At 39.4% G+C, this 24564-nt stretch overlaps 1 protein-coding gene across 1 annotated transcript; it reads right to left on the minus strand.

The window, feature by feature from the left end:
- Positions 1-1524: 1524 nt before the first annotated feature.
- Positions 1525-24564, minus strand: LOC145766240 (dual specificity tyrosine-phosphorylation-regulated kinase 2-like). Its single transcript, XM_082577911.1, has 8 exons — positions 24544-24564; positions 12616-12854; positions 11295-11444; positions 10253-10642; positions 9828-9956; positions 9099-9233; positions 6226-6351; positions 1525-5388 (listed from the first exon to the last, which is right to left on the minus strand). Exons 2-8 carry the CDS (start codon positions 12781-12783, stop codon positions 4732-4734), a joined length of 1755 nt encoding a protein of 584 aa, XP_082434037.1. The 5' UTR covers positions 12784-12854; positions 24544-24564; the 3' UTR covers positions 1525-4731.

The following is a 24564-nucleotide window of genomic DNA, read 5'->3' on the forward strand; positions in this document are numbered from 1 at the left end:
CTGCACTTTGGCATGGTAGGTAGGATTAACAAATTTGTTTTACACATCACAAATAAAAAACAACCTCCACTTAAATATTCAGTTGTGATGTGATAAAAGACTCAGAAAAACAAACATTGCAGGAAACCGGCTCAGGGTGACCATGCGGATTCAGAAAAAGTACATAACAATAGAGAAGTAAATGTAATAAAACACAGACATACTACTTCTGTTCAAATAAACTTTGTTCAATCAATTAAAGTAGTTTTGATGATTCGAATTTTAGTACAAAAATAAAAAGGTCTGGCAGCACTACTTCTAAAAATATAGTTAGGCTAGGTAATTTGATGACAAAAATAACTCAGTAATATATTTTAAGTTTGCATACAGACGGTGACATAGGATTCAAAGAACGCAATTAGCCTAACAGTTTGTATTTACATTGATTCAATGTCTGAATATTGAATAATGTTCAATCGTCGGATTTGCAGAAGGCGTCGTTGGATTTTCAAAAAATCGCCGAATAGGAAACTCGCCGAACAGTAGCAGAACCTTTTATAAAAGTAACCAAACAAAGCTAAGGAACACCTTAACATTACTTTTAACAGGTATAACATTTTTTTGTTAAATGTTGTGGTGTTGCTTAGCCATGTCTGTTTATGGTTAAAAAAGTACTGTAACCTCTCCACCTGAATTGTTTTATAAAAGTATTCACCAGATTTATATAAATTCATATTTTGTAGTTGCCCAAATCAAGGTGATGCATTTATGGACATCATGAAAAAAATTAAAGACTTTGTAAATTTTGATGCCGAGGCAACTGCATCATGCCAATTTGGGCAGTTTTATAAATAGACTATGATCAGATAATTTCATATTTTTTGTTGCCCAAATCTAAACGATACAGTTATAATGTAAATGGAAAAAATTAATGAATTTGTTCATTTTGGGGAAACTGCCTCACGCTAATTTGGGCAGTTGCATAAACAGACTAGCCTAATCAGTTTCATCAGATAATTTCATGTTTTCAGCTGCCCAAATCAACACGATGCATTTGTGAAAATTAATAAAATTAGCTTTATAACAAATTTTGTGTTTTGATTTGGGCAGTTTCACAAAAGTATTAGAGACATATTTTGGTGGCTGCCCAAATTGGCATGATGCAGTTGGTTAAGTGCATTTCGTACTACAGTTTGATCACCATGCAATACAATACATCAATACGGGTGTGCCAAATGAAAATTTTGCGGCACATATCTTGTGCAAATAAGAGGCTGTACGGCACTTAGTTTGATAGGTAAAAGATATTAATTTATAGTTTTTCTTAATTCATGCAATTTTGTCGCTTTTCATGTAGCAATTTTTGCCCTAATAATTGCAAGATTTTGCCCGAATTCGCGACGTTTTGAAACAACAGGGGGGCGGCTGCCCCCCTGGCTCGTACGGCTATGGCAGACATCCATGTGGGAATAATCTGATATGACTTCGTGATTGAAATCCTTCACCAATCGCTTTCATTGATGGTTTCGTGCAACAGACAACACGATTTGTCAACACATGTATTTCATGAAAGCAAACAAGTATAAAATCCTGGTACTAGAGCCGGGTTCGAACCCAAAACCCATGTACCAGAGACAGTTCAACCAAACAGAAAACAAAAACGCAACAAAAGCCTGGAAAGCTGGCGCCAAACTCGCGTGACAAATTAAAAGTTTGCGTTTGCGACTTAGTTAATTTCGCAGTCATGTGGGCTCAGCAAGTGGCCAAAGCAAAGTCTCCAACGTTTGGTCTTTGTAGGAAAAGTGAAAGAAATTCCAGCCAGCAAACTATATATAAAGTCGACGTGGCGAGTTACACAATTACTTTGAATTCGTAAATTGAAAATAGGGCAATTCGCGAAGATCACAGTGATGAAACAAAGCAGATTGCTGACGTGACGTCACAAATGATGATCTATAAATGAAGTCAAAGTTTGCAAAACAGATCCTGGATGAATGAGATTGGACAAAAACATTCAGAGGTTTATAGACTTTTGATATTTGAATAAGCTGAAGATACTATTACTATAGCGAAATCGATTCTTACTTAATAAATAACAATAAGAGGTTAGATTGTTGTGCAAATGCCAGCATTTGATGAATGCAAAATAGCAGTACCAGGTTTATAGATAATATCGTTTAGTGCCGTACTCTTATGCTGTAAAAGCGGCGATGATTGTCACATTCTCTCTGTCGTCACAACAGAATAACAAACAACATTGTCGCGTCACCGGGATGTTTCAATGACAAACAATCGTGTATTGTTACACAAACAGTAATTCTTTAAAATCGATTTGTTTCATCACAGTAGATTGACGTGCCGAATGTGGATATACACAGGAACGTACGCTCTGCGTGAAGATGTTCTAGCTTCAAGCTGACGAAACACAAGCATAGCGTTGATAGGAAGCGCTCAGAATTCACTCGCGCTGACAGAGCGTTGTAGTGAAACAAGTATCAACACTCAGAATTGAATGCACCAACAACCAATCCATTAAACCACCGATTAAGCAAATCATTTGAGTTTGCACGCAGTTAATTGGCGGATCAGTAATCGGCGGTTCAAATCAGTCGATTTCAGTTGATGCAAACAGAAACTAAGTTGCTTGATCAGCGAAGTTCTTAATCGGTGAATGATCCACTGCTAGTGCATTCAATCATGATTCAATCCTAAGTGAGTACACGACCGGTGGAACACGACTTGTAGTGAACTGATGATGGACATGAGTATAGTACTGATGATTCTTTAACAATCAATCACCATCCAGCGTCAGTGGCCTCATCAACTCTAATGTGACTCAACAATACAAGAGCGAGATTTGTAACCTCATAAATGGGCGCCACCGCAGACTGTGTAGTGTGTACGCGTCATGTGTTGAAGTCACACGCATCGTGACGTGATCGTGGATGAAACAGATGCGATTATGACAAATGTAAGGAGAAAATAACAAGTACAGTGGACAGCTCTTCAGTGGAACGGCGTTTCACAAAAGTGGTTTGTTTATTTTAATTTATCGTCTTCATACGTTGTTTGCATGAAAACCTTGACTTTAGATTAACAAGGGCAGGAGAAATTACCGCATATCATTTTGAAGGATATCGACAGGAGACTTCGAAGAGAAAACTCAGAACGAAAAAAGCAAATATTTGCAACAAACTAACATCATTTAATGTCAAACTGGTGTTAAAATGATGTTGCAAACAGATCACGTCACCAAATAAACCACCCAGACGTTAAATCAGCCGTGTTTTACATTGATTCAACGGCTATGTAAAAAACGGCTGATTTGTGGTCTGGGCAGATTGATAAGGGAGTAGAAGTTGGCCGCCATGAATGACACAAAAAACAACAGAAAATTATCTATTGATTAACACTTTCAAACTCAGATCTACTGTATTCTTTAAAACTTTTATATACTGTACTGTATTCAATATTGGTTCATGGAAAATAAGTGTTGTATGATAATAAAATATCAGAATGATGGTTAACCATCGTTTCCGAAACCTTACTGTAGGTTTCAGTGTGAAACAATAAAAACATAAATTTGCAAAATAAAATGCCATGTATAGCTATGGCTTTACGCGCAAGTTGCAATAAAAGACAAACACGAAGTAATGTAAGACACAATTGAGTAGAAAGTTAGAAAATACTTTGGATAAAAACTAAAAAGCATAAAAGCCTGTGTTTGGATGAGCACCAAGTTTTTGCACAAAAAAAAAACAAACTTCATTCTTGGAGTCTTGCAACACAAGTGCAAATTACCGTGCACCGGGATTCAGCACAATTTAAGAATCAAACGTACTTTTATCAAAGACTTCATCAAGTCTTCAACGAGCCAAACCAACATTTTCATATCGTTCAGGGGTGGATCCAGTAAGTAGCCTGGGGGGAATTTCAACAAAACACAATGATGTGTAGGTCTACATTAACCTGACCTTGCAAATATGCCATGACTATGAGTAAAGTTACTTTCTGTGTTTTCCGGGAGCGGGGGATTTCTTGGATCAGCCACAGACGTCGTTTCTACGTATGGCAACAGAAAATGGTGACAATGACATCTTTGCTTTCTGGATTGATAAATAAACGAAAAAAACTTGAGCAGTTCCCCAATAAACAGGACAAAGCAACCTGGAAATGCGGTGATCGATTTGGTCCCTTGCACCGTGCGGATTATCGTTAGTCACCAACAGTTGACGTTGAGCGAGCAAAAATGAACAAAATTCGGCAATGAACAACCGCTTCACACGTGACGTCGTGAAGTTGGAACGTAGGCCCTCCCTCCAAACCAACCGACGAGTCCATAGTCTCACGACTTGAGGCTCACTTCAGGTGAGATCAAGACGAAACAAACTCATATGACCCGCGGAGGTGAATCCTTTGACACCCTCGGGCACGAATCACCAATACGGGAGTTTCCCTGAACTCCACGGCCAAATGAATGTTTCTGAAATTGTTGCGAAGGGGCAGGGGGTTCCCCCCATCAGCTTGACATCGCTGAAAGGTCTCACTTAAAACTACACACCAAGGAAAATGAACCTGATCCGAAACAAACAATTTCTCTAAAAAAAAGCTGAGCAATGTAAACGTGAAAGCAATGTAAAACTACGATTGGCAAGCACGCTTCTTATAACATTTATTTTACGTTTCAAAACAACGGAAAGATATTACAATGACGTTGCAAGCCAACATGGGTAGCTGGGTCAACATTCTCAGCTAACCCACAATCTTGGGAAGGACGGTCCGCGCAGTTGTTGTCATAGAAACAGGGACATCATTGGCCTTATTTCCGGAAACAGTTCTGTTGTAATTGTCATTGTTCCGATGCGTTGGTGCCATAGGGGGCTTGGGGAGTCTTCGGCGCAACCATGTATGACGTAGGCCTTGTGCCGGGGTCAGTCGAAGGGCCGGGTCCCATTCAAGGCACCTTTTGAGAAAATCTGTAAAAAGGGGATCGTTGCATCCCTTAAGTGCTGACGTCCAATCCCGCTGGCCCGGGGGCTTTCGTAACTTTCCTCTTCTGGAGCGGCCGGGCCCCATGACTGTGGTCCCGTCTGGTAACGTGGTCACTTGGCAGTAACGGGGGTTGCCCTTGGAATTAATAAAATTTTTAGCGCGTTTTGATTGGTCGAGGATGCGGCGAGGGGGCATCCCAAGAAGTTCGATGGAACAAGCCAGTTGGTCTCCTTCGTCCTCCCCTGGGAAAAGGGGGTAACCAGTCAAAAGCTCGGCCAGGATGCAGCCGAAGCTCCACATGTCGATAGGCATGCCGTACCTTCCCCCCAGTATAACCTCGGGGGCCCGGTAGAAACGGGACTGGATGTAGGTGTAGACTCTCTGGTGTTCGTAGCAAGAGGAACCAAAGTCAATAACCTGAAAAAGGGAAGACTTTAAATATCTGCACCTAGTGGATGGAACAACTCACAGACAACACTTCAATAACAATCGGAAACTTTACTCTGACAATCTCAGTAACCGGACTTGCGTCAGTGGTTCAAAGCCTCTGCAAGTATGCGAAACCAGCCAGGAATAAGCTCGGCAAGAAGCTTTCTTAGTCCGAGGATAAAGATTCAATCTATCAAAATACAGTGCCAGACATGGCACACGGTATGTCCCGTTTTCCACCAACTAGAAGCGCCAGAAACAAAAGTAGCAACACCCCACTGCTTTCTCATCACACTAATTCCTCATCCCACCACTTTTCCACCCCACTACTTTCTCACCCTACTACTTTTCATTCCACTACTTTCCACCCCACTACATTATCATCACACTACTTTCTCACCCCACTACTTTCTCATCCTACTACTTTTTCACCCCACTACTTTCTCATCACACTACTTTCCCACTCCACTACTTCTTCACCCCACTACTTCCTCATCCCACTACTTCCTCATCCCACTACTTCCTCACCCCACTACTTCCTCATCCCACTACTTTCCCACCCTACTACTTTTTCACCCCACTACTTCCTAATCCCACTACTTTCCCAACCCACTACTTCTCCACCCCACTAACTTTTCATCCTACTACTTTCTCATCCCACTACTTCCTCACCCCACTACTTCCCACCTCACTACTTTCTCACCCTACTACTTTTTCACCCCACTACTTTCCTACCCTATAAGCAGCGCATCCCAGCTGCACCTGATGATGTATCAGCATGAAATTCACAATTTGCAAGCAGGAAGTGAAATTGAAGTTTCTCACCTTGATACCGCTCCTTCCTTGCTGCTTTAGGAGGATGTTTTCCGGTTTCAGATCACAGTGGATGATCCTGTTCAGGTGGAGGACCTCCAAGCATTGGAGAATAGAGTGGGCAAACTTCCTCACCAACTGGAAGTATAGGGTGGGTTTAAAATTTGTTGTTTAAGGTTGATCATGTTGCCTTACAACGGCCGTGATGTCGGTCAAAACAAGGCAAAACAATGTTGCAACGGCTGTCCTGCTCAACACAAGCGCGATGCAGCTTAATCCTATCACAATTAACTGATCGTTAGTACAACCAGGGTTTTTTTAAGGTTTGGTTTGGGTGACCGCTAAGTAGTTTTAAGAAACCACAAGTGTTTCATTTAAATACCAAAAAATAGCCATAACTACATACAATCAACGCAACATAAAATGAATTATTTGACAAGGCACAGCTTAAATGATTGTGACAGCGACCAAACAGCCTGCCCAACACGGCCGCCAAACAAGTTTGCTGCACAATCAAACAGATTGTGCTTGTTGGCTTCTGCTTGTTATGTTTCCACAAGTAAAAACTGATCATTATGAGCCATAAATCAGAAATAAACATTGACGAGTATCGAAGGTACACTTCTTTTGTGAATAACTCTTTGATTCAGCTGTTAGCTGTACCTCCACTTATTCTTTTTTCCGCACGTGAACTATTGATCGTAGGCTATATGCCAGCATTTGATGAATGAATGCCAGCATTTGATGAATGCAAAATAGCAGTACCTATTGATCGTAGGCTATATTCGTATTATCGACAAGACATAGCGAGAAACAATAATTACTTTTCTACTGTAGTTGCAAGTCCAAATTTTGGAAAACCGCTGAAAAAATTTGGGGGACCGTTTCGGTCGGTGTGCACTGCCTCCGGGGCAATACCCCCCGAGGCAGTGCACTATGAGCTAAGTGATCAGAGCTAGATTGGCACGCACGGAACGTGCATCCGTCTATAGTATACGCTGATCGAGTTTATCACGTTCGTTTCGTGGGTCAACGTAAGAACGTCGTGACGTCACAGCAGCGTCACTTGAAGTTTGTTGTGATAACTAAGCCTGGGATGACGTGTGGAACCACGAACCAGAAAGTGCATGACGTAAGCGACAGATAAAGACGACGCGTCTCACAAGATCTAAGCGCGGAAGCGATAACGGAGACACGGATAAGATGACGGCCATTGTTCTGAGCGATGTTATCGATTATCGATTTCCAGTGAACAGAAGCTGCGGGTTCCGACTATGCGGTTGTGGCATTGTGTGAGTTATGATCTTTGTTACAAATGTTCATATGAGTTTTAAAACGGTGCATCCACAACACCCAGTAGTTTAATGCTGAACGAGAGATAAAATCACAGACACAGAGTGAGAGTCTCTGGGTGAAACAAAGACTAAAGCGTTTGACACAAGTAACAATCCGCTGACTAAAAGAGCCTTTTCAAGGAGACGTATCAGAGCGGGTGTGCTTGCAACATTTTTTGTGATAATTCAAAAAAACAAACGACTTCAAGCTTTTTGACTGACATCTTCTGCATGAACTCTACGATGTCACTGGGGCAAGCATAAAAACAGACCATGATAAACTACAAACAGACAATAAGTGTTTATGGGTACTCAGCTTTCGTTTCAAGGGCCATTGTTTTCATTGGAATGACAAACAAAATGTCAAGACGTTAAGGAAACGTCTATTAATGTTGCATCGACAAAACAAGACTTAGCGCCACTGTCCATCTGCACTACGACAAAGCAGGAGCTGTGAGTATCACAGCCTGGGCCAATAAGTTGCTATATTCTATTGAAGCTTCAATAATAGCCTATACTTTCAAGTTATCCACCATGCAAATGCACCAGGGAAGCCTGTTAAAAGTAAACCAAGACAGAAAAATCCGTCATTTGTATGTTTGTAGACGCTGAATCAATGTAAAAATGACGGATTTTCTGCATGAGAACACAAGCTTTACAACTATTTCGATTTTATCTTAATGGCTTAAAATGATGTTTCTCGGCAGCCGATTTGTAGCAAGAATTGACAGCGATAGACACGTGTTTTGCCCATGAGGCTGGGCTCATCAGTATCGCACCGTATTCTAGCCACAAATTTATTCGCCCCTTTCGAACGCCCCTTTAAATTTATTCCCTCCCTTTAGAACGCCCCTTTCTTCACAAGGCTTAAAATGATGTTGTCCTAACAAAATTGGTGATAAAAAGTGTGGGACGATTGCATCATTGGGCAACACAACCAGCTGTGCGTCGTATAAATAACATTCGCAAGAGGTTTGTTCGTCATGATACAAATCTTCATTGACGAAACGTTAAAGTTGAGAATGATACAATTTGGCGGGAAATCCCCCGGATAGATGTGCGCTGAAAACATGGAAGTGCTCAAAACTAATTTTTTTTTTTATAAAATTGTAATAATTTTATCTGTTATGTCAACTTCGCCCCCTCCATGAATTACCCTCAGCCTCCACCAGCAATAGATATTGCACCGGCCCACTCCAGTGTATAATCCTGAACAGGTGGCCCCTTCAGCACGTTTACAATCGCGCCCATCAAGTTGTTAAAGGTATGATCGTTTGTTAATCACATATCAGCACATTGAAGCTCGATCTTAATTTCGGCATGTTACACATTTCGACATCCAACGTGGGAACCGTCTATCAAACAATACTCTAACCGTCCCTTCACAGCCAATCAAACTGCAGCACTAATTTAAATCATACTTCTACTGTCATACCCAATTTGAATTAACGCAAAAAAGACTGATTTGCTGCCACCACTCCAAACAAAGCAAACTGTCCAATGGTCTTTTACTTGATTCAACAGAAAAAAACAAAAAGCTGGTCCACTTGCCTGCAAAGAAAATCCTTGAAACTTGTTCTTCTTTATGAGCTCATAGAGGTTGATGCTGAGGAGTTCAAAGGTCATGCATATATGGTTCCTGAAGGAGAAGCTTTCAAGCATATGAACGATGTTCATGCTGCAATCCTGTGGTGGAAATCTTTAGGGTTAAGTGACGGTCAAGAGAAGAAAGACTCGCTTTGTATGAAGCGCATTGAAACAGCACAATCAATATAATCGTCGCCAGACATGTGTCACGGACAAGCAACCCTTCGGAAATCGATTAAGCGATCTATTGTCTGCGAATCAACGCGCCTTGATCATGTTTTTAGTTGATTGAATGGTCTAAATGGCTGGTGTGAAAGCTCGGAATGGCCGTGTAAGCTACACCGTTATGGTTAGCGAATCGCAACTGCTCGCTGTACTAGTGAGTACTCAGCCTTGTGCTGATAGCCGGGAAGAACTCTCTTTCACAGCGCCTTGATCATCTTGGCAGAAAACAATACGAACCAAAGTTTCCATGGCAACGGTTAGCGCGGCAAACACACCCATTCCCTGAAAATGCGGCTAACACATCAATCATGCAAGAATTTTCGCAATTGGGCTCAAAATTGGACATATCAAGTAATGGCGGTAGTTCAAATAACAACAGTGACATTAGCTTGTTTAACTTCATATAACATTACATAAACGTTTATAAAATAGTCAACAAATCCAATGTTCGCTGATGTCTCACAATACCTTGTCTTGCTTCTTCAAATGCTCTAATATCCTAATCTCCTCGGCGGCCTGTCTGTGGAATCGCTTCTCATTCCTGAGGATCTTGAGAGCTACGTGTTCCTGCAGCTTATGATCGTATGCCTTCACCACCTAGTAGGAATGCAAGACGTAAAGAGACCAAAATCAGCTCCGGCGTAAGACAATGCCCTAGCGATATACCGTACGTGTCCGCTTCGCTCAAGACAGGTCAACCACAGATCGCACCTTCCACTTTTACGGATTTAGTTTTCAAAATCAGCCATCAACTTATCAGCAAGTCGGAAATAAATTTCAACTAAAACTTTTAATCTACACACAGTTGAACTATGGATGGTGAATTGGTGATTGGTGACGTACATTAGACACAGAAATTAGACTTTAGATAACACAAACCATTCGACTCTCACCTGACCAAAGCTCCCTTTCCCAATAACTTTGAGGATCTCGTAGCGGTAAGCAATATGGTCGTGGGCGACGGTGATGTAAGAAGACTGGGCGTCGTCGTATCCATTGTTATTGCTGCCCCCGGCCACCCCGGGCCTCTTCTTAGCAGTGAGCCCAGCAAAATAGATCTTTGGGTAACTAAAGACCTCGTGCTGCTCGAACAAGGTCAGTTTGTGCATGTACTGTTTCATGGCGTGCTCGGGAGACATATGCTTCGGTGCCGAGTCCAGATCAGGGGTGGATGAGGCGTCGTTGGTCCCGGTGTTGGAACTTTTCCGTGTTTGCTGGGAAGCCGGAACCCGACGAGACGGGGAAACGTTTTGTTGAGTGCTGCGTGACGCTCTTTCTTTCGACTGTGAACGATGAATGTGACAATATGATGCAGCAACAACAATTGACAAAACAACATATGATTTGATGAACGACAGCAATGAACGTCCCTGATGCAACAGCGGTCGTCCATTGCTGCCATACGGATCTGTGCCAAAACATTTCCGTTCCGTTAGTAAGCACAAAAAACAGTGTCAACAAGTAACTCCAGAATAGGTGGGCGCTTGGACTTAGCTGTACAATCCAAGCCGCCACGACTACGATGGAAAGTCAACAATTGCTTGACGATGGAAGTCGACAAGAAGGTTGACACACAAATTGAATGAGGGTTGTTGAGCAACGTCCAAGTTATGTAGAACGCAACTTCACAAGTCGGTTGGTCTCCAAATTGTGACTGGAAGGTGGTTCATAGCTCGACGTACTAAGTGTGAGCTTTGACCAACTATTGGGCGACCCGTCCGCGGACATTTTGCCAAAAGGACTAAGGTTGTGAACGATAGACTAAAACACATTGTGGAGAATATCGATACATATAACACAAAAATGAGTTTCGGAAAAATGTCCTTTCGGCAAAATGTCCGGGTACCGGGCGACCTACATCATCTGACAAGCTCCTGATACAAGTCAGCAAAAATTCAAGGTATGGGCTGCCATCTTCAAACAATGTGAGTTCACCTGGTTATCCTGAGCAGACACAAGAGAAGATCTTCTTCTGTTAGTTCCAGAGGATTGTGAGGACACGTTCTTCTTCACCTGCATCACTCCAATAGAGTTGGGATGCCTGGCCCCCTTCTCGACGTGGTGCTTTTCAAATAGCTGCTGAACCTAGGCAAGAAACGAAATTCTAAACTATTGAAAACCTTGATTTTATTTCGCACGCCAAACCTTGTCACACCGACAACTAAACATCATGTCTAATTCTCTCTAACTAGATACATCCGCTGTATCGCGTCACCTGTCCTCGTTCTCTACTAGCTTTGTAAGACTACCACGAAAACGGCAAATACTTTTAGAGCATACGATGCAATGGTCGTCAACTGATCGAAAAACTTTTGATTTTGTAGCAAAAGGTTGATCGTCTGCATTGGTATCGTACGAACGTCGATCACTGCGCGCTCGTCGCGACAAACAGCTGATGATCGAACCTGGTCATCGGAGTACGAGATGCCCGCTCGAACGCATCTCGTGAATTATTGACGAGGAATGACATTTGACGTAACTTGTATCGACACAAAGTAACTGCCTCAGGACAATAATGAGCGACGATGAAACGATCAACTTAATTTTGCTAATCTAACGTCGGGAGATGTTGAATTGATGTAATCTTCTTAAAAAATATAATTTATTGCTCCGACAACCTTCATCAGCGTGTGCACAAAAATAAAGCACAAATTATCAACGGTTCCATGGAAACAAACTTTTAAGGAGATTGATATTGTGGTGTAATTTAATAGAAATAATACCAACAGCTAACACACTGAAAGGCCCGTTTCCTCATGGAATCAAGATTTGCCACTGAGCTTCATAGCCCAGCAGCGAAGACACTTCAAGCTGTGAAATAAAATGTGGGGAAGAAATAAGCTTCAAAGTGCATAAAGACTTTATGTGATGTGCAGATTGCATATTTGTAGTTCATGCTGTGAATAAAACTAAGCTCTTAATTAGTTTATAAATCCGGTTTAAAATCAAAATGTCTTCACAAGACGTGATAATTACATCAGCGGCCAGCACAACTGAATATTTCCTGGCACAAAAGCCGTAGAAAACGGGCATGCGGTCTCGTCTCGCTATAAAAAATAAAACGTTTCAAAAATTTGGGCAAAATTTGAATTGTTGCGTTTTTGAAAATATATTTATAGAGACAAATCAAATTTTGCAAAGTTTGTTCGCACTCCTCAAAATGTTTTATTCTTCTGGCACGTTTCCAGCTTAACCTCAAGCCTTCAATAGATGGTTACAGTCCACTATGTTAAGTAAAAGCACAGTTTGCCATCACCTGCAAGCCTTTTGTGATGTTTGCAATCCCAACTGGAGGCTGGTTTCTAATTGGTGGAAGGCCGACATGGTTGGATGGGTCTGTAAGCGTTGTTCTCGCATGAGGGGCTTGCCCGTACATGCTACTAATTATATTCTTGGTCAGCATGGCCTTATCTTTGTCAACCATTCCAACACATGGCAGTGCTATTCCTTCACACCATAGTTAAGTCATTCATTGAAGCAATACAGGCCTATGATCTGCAAAAGATATTTCATATGGAATGATCAAACAAGTTAAGCCATTGTACATTTGCGTTCTTAGCAAATGATCGACAGTGGTTTAAAATGTATAAACCTCGAGCGGTATACGGATTACGTGATTTTTCGGTTTTCAAATAACCGTATATATACATCTTCAAACTTACGCAAAAAACCCAACTAAAAATTGAGTTGCAATATATCAACTTAGCGGAGGATTTCCGCGACATTCCAGAGCATTTTGGCATGACTGGCCACACAAGGTTTTGTAATGAAACCCTAGCAGCAGCAGTTGGGGTTCATGTATTTCGATTATAATTTGTGCGCAACGCAAAAGAACAAATCTCCTTTGTGAATCTCTCAAATAATCGCCTTTTCAAGGAAACTGACCGAGAGTGGTTCACTTCATCGGGACGATGCGGGGGTCGGGTTAGTAAAAAAGAAAACATTGAATTGTCAATAAAAATATTGAAATATTTCGTATCCGGTTCTATTTTAGTTTAACGTTCGATTTTCTTTTTTTTTCAATAATTATAGTTGAGGTTGAAACAGAAAAGTACGTTACACACCAACAAAGATACTGTTTTGATATAGCGTTGTAATTATGCGTTGCTGTCAGGGTTTACAAAGCAGACAGTGTCAGCGCAGCCGTGATGAGGCGCAGACGGGTCGCCAATAAATGGAGATAAAAAGCAAAAAAAAACTTGTACATTAGTAAGCTTGCAACTTTCCTCATTCATAAATTCACGGATCGCTTTTGTTTGCCAGAGACAATCGCGCACGAAGCGGTGTCATATTAGGACGATCGATATCAAATGATGTCACAAAAAGCTTTGTTTGCCTCTTGGGCGTGAAGTTGTCTTCAAACCATCAAACCAACCCTCAAATCACAAGGTGAATGTCAAAACCAATAAATAATCACAACCTCGCCTTCCTCACCCTTAAGTACACAACAGAAAAGTCACGTGATGATATAGCGCTCAAGCGTACAACACGTCACAGTCGTAAATTGAAGCACAATAGTCCTGCAACAATAGGTCAAGTTCAACATCAAGTGATAAAATGTAATTTTCAAGCTTTAACACTGCGCAAGATATGCACTCGGTTGTACTAGATTTTCCATACTTCTTTCATCGACCAAAGAGAAATTGCACCAACCTGTGAACACTTGCTTGACAAAATGCCTATAAAATATTTTTTAACTGTGCCCACGCAGTTGGTTATAAATAAACATTTCGCGTTTCAAACAAGATGCACTTTGTGAGCTTCAGATTCATTGCAAGTGATAGTTTCGTTTTGAAATGTGTAAAAACGTTTGTCAAATTATTTTGCTTCAAGGGGGATGGCCCTGACAAACTCCTTCATGCCTCAGCGCCTCCATAAAAACAGTCATGGTTGATTAACCTCTTAAGCTCTCAAGGGAATTTCTAGTGTCAAAACTATCTCCATTCAAGCTTGGCAAAGGATCTAAGATAATCTGTACCCCATGACGGAATGACGCATTGCCAAAGAAAATGGAAGAAAAAGATTTTTCACAATGAAGTTATGAGATAAGACTGCATGTGTGTGCACTACCCGTCAGCATCAACCTCGTTTTTCCTTCGATCATCTGTCAGTCATTGACCAAATTATTCAAAAAAATGTCCTGAAACGTTAAAGTTAAGTTTGTCAAAATGTCTGAAAAACTATATACGCACATAAATCGATCATGGTGATTGCAAAGAAAACAATTTTTTGTCATATACCGTACAACAGTGCTTCTCAACCGTTTTTGGCCAATGGACCATATGTTAAAATAAATATCCGATGGACCACTTTGCTATGTTGACTTGAACTCCACTGGTGGAAACTGTACATATTGCACATAGGTCAGAAAACTCAAGGGCGTGTTCATTCTGAATATAATAGTCCTTAATACAATAATACTTAATTAACTAATTAAGCAAACCCTCTTAATTTGCACACTTAACCTTAACTACTTGAATACACATAATTTTGTTTCAAATTTTATTTTAACAAAACATCAAGCACATATTGTTTCAATAGAATGGTAATGTCTGGTAATGTCATGATAACGTCTAAGTTTTGCCTTCTTAGCAACAGGAGCTTCTAACGTTTTGTTAATTTGAAAACACTGCAGAACACAGTTCTTTTAGCGTTGGAAAAAATTAAACATGTGACATTAATAAAATTATTCAATTAACATTCAGTGAAACAGCAAATAGCTCTATATTCTCCCTAAAGAAACTTTGTACCATGAAGAAGCGCAATCTTCGTGCACCGACAACACCACAACAATTACAGCAACATATGATTTATTGATTAGGCCTGCCAGCACTTCACTTATGCCTTAAACAGTTCAATAGCCTACTCGTCAACTGGTAAAATAAGTTCAAAAACTGCTGAGCTTTTGCTTATCTAGCGCTTCCAGAAAATTTGATCAAAAATCACAAAGTAACCATGATTATTACGTCACGCTGACATACAATCATACATGCTACATAATTTTCTTACACCTGTATGCAGTCCTTACATAATTTACTGTAGTAAACAATACAATTTTAAAGAACGTTTTATCAAGGATTTATAGAACTCTCCGAGGACCAAGAGAAATTCCAGGTGGACCTCCAGTGGTCCACCTGGACCATGTTGAGAATCACTGCCGTACAAGACATAGACTTAGTGTTCAAACGCTGAGTGATCCAATGGCTTATTACAGGTGATAAATACAAGTAGCACTGAAAGGAAATATTTTCATCACAAAAAAATGACTAAATTAAATAAAAAATCACCAATTTTTTTTTAAGCAATTTTGGACAAATGACCGAAAAGTTTCAGCCAATAAACAAACTAGTCAAACTTGAATGAAAAGGACGAATTCAACTATCACTAATGGGTGGCCCTAACATTAGATTTGACTTTTAATTAAATCAGAAAATGATATTTGAAAGGTTTATTCTATCAAAATATATTAATCTATGAAGTAAGGTCAAGAAATTGCACCACTTTCAAAACAGAGCAAATAGGCTTTTTTAAAAAACGGTACAAAGCAAACAAACCTAGACATGGAGGTAGATGATTGTTTGCTGTAAAATTAACATAAACCCAAGAACAAGAATAAAACGTTCATGAAGTATACCCCTTATTTCTATTATTTAAATCTATTTCACAATTAAAAGAAAATGAATTCAAATAAAAGACAGAAGTGTAAAAAGACATTTTGAATCACAAGATGCATCATGTGATACTTTTATTGTTTGATGACGTTCAATTTTCTTCACTAGTTAGTTGACACTATAAATATTATCATTAAATTTTAGTCAAAATTAAATAAAGTTGAACATTTATATACAATACATCAAAAAAGCAACAGAATTCAGTCCTTCTGCACAACATTCCAATGATTCAGTGGAATAAGGCAAACAAAGCAATAATGACTGCAAAGATGCCTGAACTCAACAACATTTTGGTAGATAAGAACTGCCTGTACCATGCAACAAATTTTCTTCCTATAAGAAAAACTGCACAATCAAGATTCGATTGTAAATTTTAGTTTCAAACTCTGATTAACAGTTTCGAATTATTTTGAATGAATGCAATGTAAATTTGATGTTACAACAAATACTGTAGTCATAACCATTTCACTCCAAATCAAGCAGCACAACCCTAAGCTCAACAAGCAATTATTTGCTGGAGCCTGGAGGGGCATCTTTTTTGTTAAATTTGTACTAAATTACGTTTTTTTTATGTTGTTTAGTGATTATCCTTAATTGCCTTAACGTTGTACCGCTTGATATCTTGTCTTGTGACCACACTCCCGCATAGTTTATAACAGATCGTTAACACTGTTTGACTTGTGTTTGTTCTTCAGTTGTGCTTATATGTAACTCAGTGCAGATTCTAATTTCAGACAATAGCTATCAACAAATCAATTGATTGAATCTTCATCCTTGAACTGGGCTTCTTGCAGAGCTTAATCCTGGCAGTTTTGCATATGGTACTTGTCTACTTCGGAATGACCCGTTTCGGTGAGTCCGATTCGGTAGTCCGATCTTTTAACGGGGGATTTTTTCAATTTTTTTTTTTAAATTATCGGGTACCGTAGCCTAATTATCATTGCCGTTTTAGGGTTAGGGGTTAGAGGTTAGGAACTCACTGAATCGGACTCAACGAATAGTAGCAGACCCTGTCTACTTGTAGACTGTAGAGGCTTTGAATTACTGACGCAGGCCAGGTCACCGAGATTGACAGAGTAAAGTTTCCGTTTGTTGAAGTCATGTTGCCGGGGAATTATTCCATCCATTAGATGCCGCTGAATGGAGAGTAGTCCTTAACATGTGTTGCTCAAGCGCACGCCCCGAGAGTCGAACCAGCGCCGCTTGATCTTGAAGCTTCTTCGTTTCAGAAGTGACGCGCTAACCAACTGAGCTAGATGCGAGTGTGGTGCAACTGAGCTAGATGCGAGTGTGGTGCCACGGAACAGACCGCAGACCATGTCATCCACCACTGCCTAACCCACCGGCCTCCACACGGTGCGCATGGTCTGAGAATCCTGGACGACGAGACTGCTGAGTGGCTGAAGATTTCTTGCCCTCCAATCTAGCCTGGAAAGATCGCTCATACGCCATCATCAACAAAACATATTATCTTCAAGTCAAGAAAACAAATCACTGCCATGCAATCAACTCTTAAATGTCCGTAATAAAAAAAGAAAATACAGCCAATAGGAGTATTGAGGAGGAGTTGCCTCAATAAAGTTTATGTGAGTAATTGAAAATAACCATTTGTCATGAAAATCTCATATGGAAGTCTTTATTCAAAAAATAAGATCAATGCTCTGCCACTCTCTAGTCGAGAGTCAAATATTGTATTGCTTCAACGCGTCATCCAACCCTTGCAGTATGGGAAACAAAAGACGTTAAATTGTATAGATAGATCACATTGTGGTGTCAACAAGAAAAGATTGCAGAACTACAGAATGCAATAAGTTTTTTGCATTGTAATAAATAATTTGACAATGACCGCAGACAAAGCATAAAAGATACAAAAGAATTCAATTTAAAATCAATTAACCACCTACATTGCAATCTTCAGTTCTTGTTTTTATTTCTAATTATCACAGCAAAAACAATACATGTCAACAAAGGTCTAGAAAAAGGTAGAAGCAACAAAATACGAATGTTATACCATGCTTGAGTTTGAAATGTAATCAAGTTGAAAAAAAAATTGACAGTTGTAACACCTTCAGAAAAATTTATGGCAAAAATGAAAATAAAAAAATTAAAACCGAAATAAAAACAACATATATTCAGAAGTGAGAAAAACTAACTGGAAAAGGTGATCTGGTACTATGACACATCTATGACAAATGAGCGATCTACCTAACACAGAAAGCAATCATTAAGAAAATAAATCAATAGTTTTTTTTTCAAGTCTAAACTTTAAACCATTTAGGAGTCATCAGCACAACTGAATCGAAACAAAAATATTACAGTAGCAGTGAAATATCAGCACAACTAGCCCAAAAAAAATTTTTTTTACATACCGGTATTAAATAAATAAAAGTCACTGAATGTTCAAAACCTTCAATTCTTTGCTTTATTCTTTTTCATTTCTTTTTTTTTCTTCATAGTAATAGTATTGCTAAATAGGCCAAATACAGAAAATATATATTGCAACAATCAAATACGGTAACTTACTAAAACTGTCCGTACACACAGCAATAAAAAGTAGAAAATCGAAAGTAGAAAACTAAAACGAAAAGTAGAAAACCGAAAGTAGAAAACTAAAACGAAAAGTAGAAAACCGAAAGTAGAAAACTAAAACGAAAAGTAGAAAACCGAAAGTAGAAAACTAAAACGAAAAGTAGAAAACTAATGGAAGAAAACCGGTTCCACATCATAAATTATATTAAAAAATTTTTTTGAAATGCTATTGTGAGTGTTAACCTGGTCAAATGGTTTAAGGTTTAGACTTGAAAAAAAACTATCAATTTATTTTCTTAACATATACTGTATTCAGGCTATACATTTATCAGCCTATACAGCTTTTAGCTGATATTTTCAAGATTCGTATATTAGACAGTAGACACTTGGTATGAAGATCAGCCATGGTGCGTTATCAAGAGTGCTGATGGTCATGAGGGAACACATCTTGATGAGTTTACGTCATAGCAAAGCAGGCAAAAAAACCTACAAAAAAATCCTTCTATGGGCGAAACCATTTCAATCGCAACTCACCAGGCCTTGCACAACTGCAGGCCTCGAAATTTGTACTTTTTTCCGGCGGTCAAGCATGTCCTACCAGACTGGCTCTTTCAGTGGACATTTAATATCTCAACCGGACATATTTTTTGCATGTAGATTTTGTACAAAATCACACTACAGTATTGTGTAGTCGTGTTTGTAGAAAAAGATCTTCTACAACAGAATAACTCTGCAATGGTTAATGGCGTGTTAATGGCTTAATTAACCGACCCTGAAGCATACTGGAGCAGATTGCTTGCAAATAAATCAGTGCGTTAATGACAGTCGTGTATTGACGCAATAAACACAATTGAAAACAATAATCCAAATTTTCTTATTACAAAAGCAACTACGATCACTTATTCCGTAGTTTTCGCGTTATAGAATTGTTGTGCCAAGCGATTACTGTCGGCGCGGGGTCGTAAATCTCCATGTCAGGACTGTCCAGACAAATGCGTATTAGTGACTCAATAGTGTTAGTGTTAAAGCAACTACTCTAAGCTCTAAGCTTACACTCTGGCGAGGTGGCATACTCTAGTCTAGTGGCATACTCTAAGCATACACTCTCCCTTATGTGCAGAAATTCTATTTCTATCAGTATCAGCGTGAATAAGGTCGCATCATTCGCCTAAGCACGTGCGGAACCCAGCTGAGACTTGCTTCTCTGTGACGTTTCTTCTTAACAAACGATCAATGTAACGCAATAATCCTCATTGTTAAAATTAGAATACAGATCCTGCCGAAAAGTTCAGACAACTTTATTTCAAGGCAACATTGCAAAGCGTTGAAATGATGTAAAACGGCTACTTTTGCCATCAGCTCGTTAACCACGCCACTCTAATGTGATCTTTAAAGCAATTGCCTGTACTATTATTGTTTCAGCTCCGTATTTGTTCGCGTTAGACAAACAATTGTAACAATTCAAATTTAAAATATATTTTTGCTGCATTAGCTTTATTTTTGTCAAGAATTTTGCGGCGGTCATTTATGACCGACCAATGAGTCGGCTTCGGCAGACATTCGAGGTCATTCCGGAAGTCATGTCCGCCATGACCGCCGGAATTTCGAGGCCTGCAACTGGATGCAACCTATTTCTTCCCCTGAACACATTGCCCCCTGAAATCGGGGGACAAAATATATTGAATTTTTATTAAGGGTTGGGGCTGGTTGGGGATAGAAATAGACACATTCCTAACCGTGACCCTAACCTTAGCCCTTAGAAATAGAAACACTTCTAGCCCTGACCTTAACCAATAGGTTGAATCCTTATTAAGGGTTAGGGTTAGAATCAGAAATACTTCTAACCCTAACCCAGTCTTCGAAATTAGCCTCGGCAATCAGCAATTGCCGAGGTGATTGCCGACGCAGATGCATGATTGGCGCATTAGCGTCGGCAATAAAAATGCCGAGGCCACACGAGCACTTGTAAGGTTAGGGTTAGACATTCCTTCCAGTCGTTATGCCACAGCCATAGATTTGTTCCTAAAACAACACCCTGATGGAGCTCTGAGAAAGAGGAGTGTGGATGGGTATCAAAGCACGAAAGCCGCAAAACGTAGATGCTTCATTACGAACAGCGAAGATAGTGTAGATTTACAGCCAAGCGATGAGCCTCTTGATGTGTCTGATGCCAGTGATGACGCGACAACCTCATTCTCCGATACAGCATCTGATGATTCTGACAACTAGTTCTTCATCAAACAGACTTTGTGTTGCTCGCAGTATCCTAATTGTGCCGAAATTATGTTAGTGTATAGGTAAATCAAGGCAATCTTCTCGCAGGGAGCTATTAATTTGTTACTGGTACCTGGTTGAGCAATTAACGTTATTTTATAATAATTCAATGTCGCTAGATGTCGAATTAATGTAAAATAAACGTAAATTTCTTATTGGGCATTGTTACGCAATATAACCCGCCGGGAAAATTAAATCGATTTGTGTACTGACTCAAACGTTGAATCAACTCTAAATTAACTTTTTCCCCCTGTGAGTTAGTCAACGTAAATTACCGTATCAGCTTGCGCATCGCGTTGCTCGCTTTATCGCTACTTTTAGTATTATTACATCACAACAAATCAAACAATGCGGTCGTGATAGACTACTCTGGTATATTTTTTCGCTTCTCGTTTTACATGTTTTGGTACAATCTTTTCGTAATAAATGTTCACAGCAATTGCCGAGGAAATTTCAACTTTTGCCATTTGGCCTCGGCAACGTTTTTTCCAAAGCAAAGATATGCTAATTTCGAAGACTGCTAACCTTAACCCTAACCAATAGGTGGAATCCTTTTTAAGGGGTCCACGTCTTTTAGGCGCTGACAGTTAGGCGCTGGTCTAATAGGCGCGCACACTGTGGCGTCTGGATATTTAGGTGCGGAGCACTGTGGCGCCCGTTCATTTAGGTGCTATTCCTAGTAAAGTCTGTAGATTGTATCAGCTTGGCAGGTAGGGGCGTAGGGCAATGCTTTTCACACAAAATATTATATTGAACAGGAAAATATATTGTTTTGTTAATGCGTGTGCGTTGTTGGTCATGGCTTCAGTGAGTGAAGTTGCTTAAACCGCCAATGCTTTTTCACACAAAATGTTATATTCAACAGAAAAAATATATGGGTGAAGCTGCTTAAACCGGGAATGATTTTCACACAAATTGTTATATTGAAGAGAAAAATATGTCATGGCTTTAGTGAGTGAAGCTGCTTAAACCGGCAATGATTTTCACACAAAATGTTATATTGAACAGAAAAATATGTTATGGCTTCCGTGAGTGAAGCTGCTTAAACCGGCAATGATTTTCACATTAAATGTTATCTTGAACAGAAAAATATGTTGTTTTTTTAATGCGCGTGTTCAGCATTTATTTCTTGTTAATCCAGGTTTGCGTCGGCGAAAGCTTTATCAATAAATTATTCAAGTTTCCGAACATGTATGAGTTCACTTTTAGTTAGGTCAAATAATAACTAAACATCAGTAAAAAATGTACCGTAGCCTGTATTCAACCGGGCGGTAGGCTTAAGTGAAGAGTAACTTAGTTTTCCGTCAAAACCCCGACTAGGTTTAATAACGAGCGAAGTCCCACCATTATGCTTGCAACTTGTAGCCAAGGTGTAGCCTATATGCCCTGTAGAAATGTATTCATGTGAACAGTAGTAGAGCGTCTTACGCGTTCTCGTCACATGGCCAATCCATCCCGAACAAAAGTAATTGCGAAAGATAACAGATTAAGTAAAGTTCCATCTGGCTGCAACTTGTGTTCAGGATGCATTGCAAATGTCCTGTAGAAATGTGCTAATATCAAGAGTAGTAGAGCGTTTTCACGCACCTCAACTCCACACGATCTATCCGTCTCAAGTAGAAGTAATTATTAAAGGTAACAGATTGCACAAAGCTGCGCCTTTAAACCGGCAACTTCTACTCCAGAAGTACGTGTCCTGTGGAGATCAGGTGGTCTGCTGGTCTAATTGCCCTGCATATAAGCCGATGTTGGATCTGAGCACTTCATTTGCACCGAAAAGTTTGGTAAGTTTGCCACATCATAAAGCAAAGATTGATATGGCAGCTTCGACTATTTCAACTTCACGTAATCGTGAAAAAATTACTGCTGATAGCTTCATGTATACGTTGCAGTGTTTGATTGCGCATTTTTCGTATTTATTAATTGTTTAATAAAAATCTTCATCCTTCCACCTCGTGTAGCCTACCTTCTCAAACAAAAGAGCTTGCTGTGGCTTCTTTGCTGTAGCCTAGGCTACTTGCAAAGTCAGGCACTGCACACTAAAATTTCAACCACCCGCTTCAATATAGACTAAGGTATGATTTTTTTACTGATGTTTAGTGTAGTTATTATTTGACTTAACTCTTTCGCAACCACCGAGGTCAAGACGTTTAATCTAAATAACCAGACATTTTTCACACAAATCTGTTGTATTTACGCCGTAAAAACATCTCATGTGATCGACGTAGACGCACAATCTTGACATCAAATGAAAGCATACATCTTCAGCTATCCGAAGATGCAAAGCTTTGCAATAAAATTTAAAACATTCAATGTATGACTAGCAACTTTCCATACGATGTTTTTTCTAATTTCTAAAAAAATTAAAAATTGGCAGAAAAGGGTACGGTACTTCATTATAATCTTTACTACCCAAGCATGATAAAATAATTTGAAAATATATGTAGTTTAATCGAATGCCAAAACAATTCTGCACATGAGAAAAATTTTACTTCATTTCTGCGCGCAATGCTTTAGGAGGTACAGCAGAATAATTATGGAGAAAATTTGGAAAATTTTAAGCAAAAAGTTTACGTAATTTAGCCTACAGTCTTTTTGATCGAGAAACATTTTGTGTGAAAAGCATTGCCGGTTTAAGCAGCTTCACTCACGGAAGCCATGATATAATTTTCTGGCAAGCTGCCATGCTGATACAATCTACATACTTTACTAGGAATAGCACCTAAATGACCGGGCGCCACAGTGCTCCGCACCTAAATATCCAGACGCCACAGTGTGCGCGCCTATTAGACCAGCGCCTAACTGTCAGCGCCTAAAAGACTTGCTCCCTTTTTAAGGGTTAGTTGAATCCTTATTACTAACCCAGACCCTAACCTGATTCAAGACCCCAGTTCGAAAGCATATATAATCATTGCCCAGACAATAGGCTTACACCAAACATACTAATATTACGTTTTTCTACAATGATAGTGTGGAACTGTGGATTGGTTAATAAAATTGCACTCACAATGTCCTTCTAGTTCTTGTGTTTTTTGGAGAAGTTTGACTAATTGCCATATTACCCATAAAGCGGTACAGGTAACCATTTCAACCAGATACTTCTTCAAATAAGAGTGTTTTTATCAATGTCATAGACTGCATTATAACGCCATTGCTTATTTACTACTTTTTTACTGTTGCAAATTGAATTCGATTCCAATGTATATAATAATATACCGTAATATAATAGCATGTAGGCCTATATATCAATCAATCAAGTTTATTTCGGCATAGCTCCACATTCAAGTTCAATGTACACATCAGGAGATATAGGTCACAAATTGCTTTTCTTGATATGGAACTACACCATGGAAGCACCGAAAAAACCATGCGGTTATCTAAGTCAAGGTGCCCCCACGTGCAACAAGAGCGATTTTAAACACGAGCTGAAGTTTAACAAAACAAGCCCAAACCTTCTCTATAACAAAAGAAAAAATAGGCCGAATATTACTGCACTTGCAAAAAGGGCGATTCAAACTTTACAGTACTACACTTACACAAAAAAAAATATTAAATCAATAATTCGCTCTGCTTTGCCTTTTTGCTTGGCATTGAGCACTTTTTGTAGTTTTAATAGTTTTCATTGTTTTTTTTATACTTCATATTATATTTCATATTACATACTTCATAATATATACATGAAAAAAAAAATATAATAGCTAACTTAGTACCTGCTTCAGAAAAACAGTCTA

This window comes from Aplidium turbinatum, chromosome 3, assembly GCF_918807975.1.
Source record: "Aplidium turbinatum chromosome 3, kaAplTurb1.1, whole genome shotgun sequence".
Taxonomy (NCBI): domain Eukaryota; kingdom Metazoa; phylum Chordata; class Ascidiacea; order Aplousobranchia; family Polyclinidae; genus Aplidium; species Aplidium turbinatum.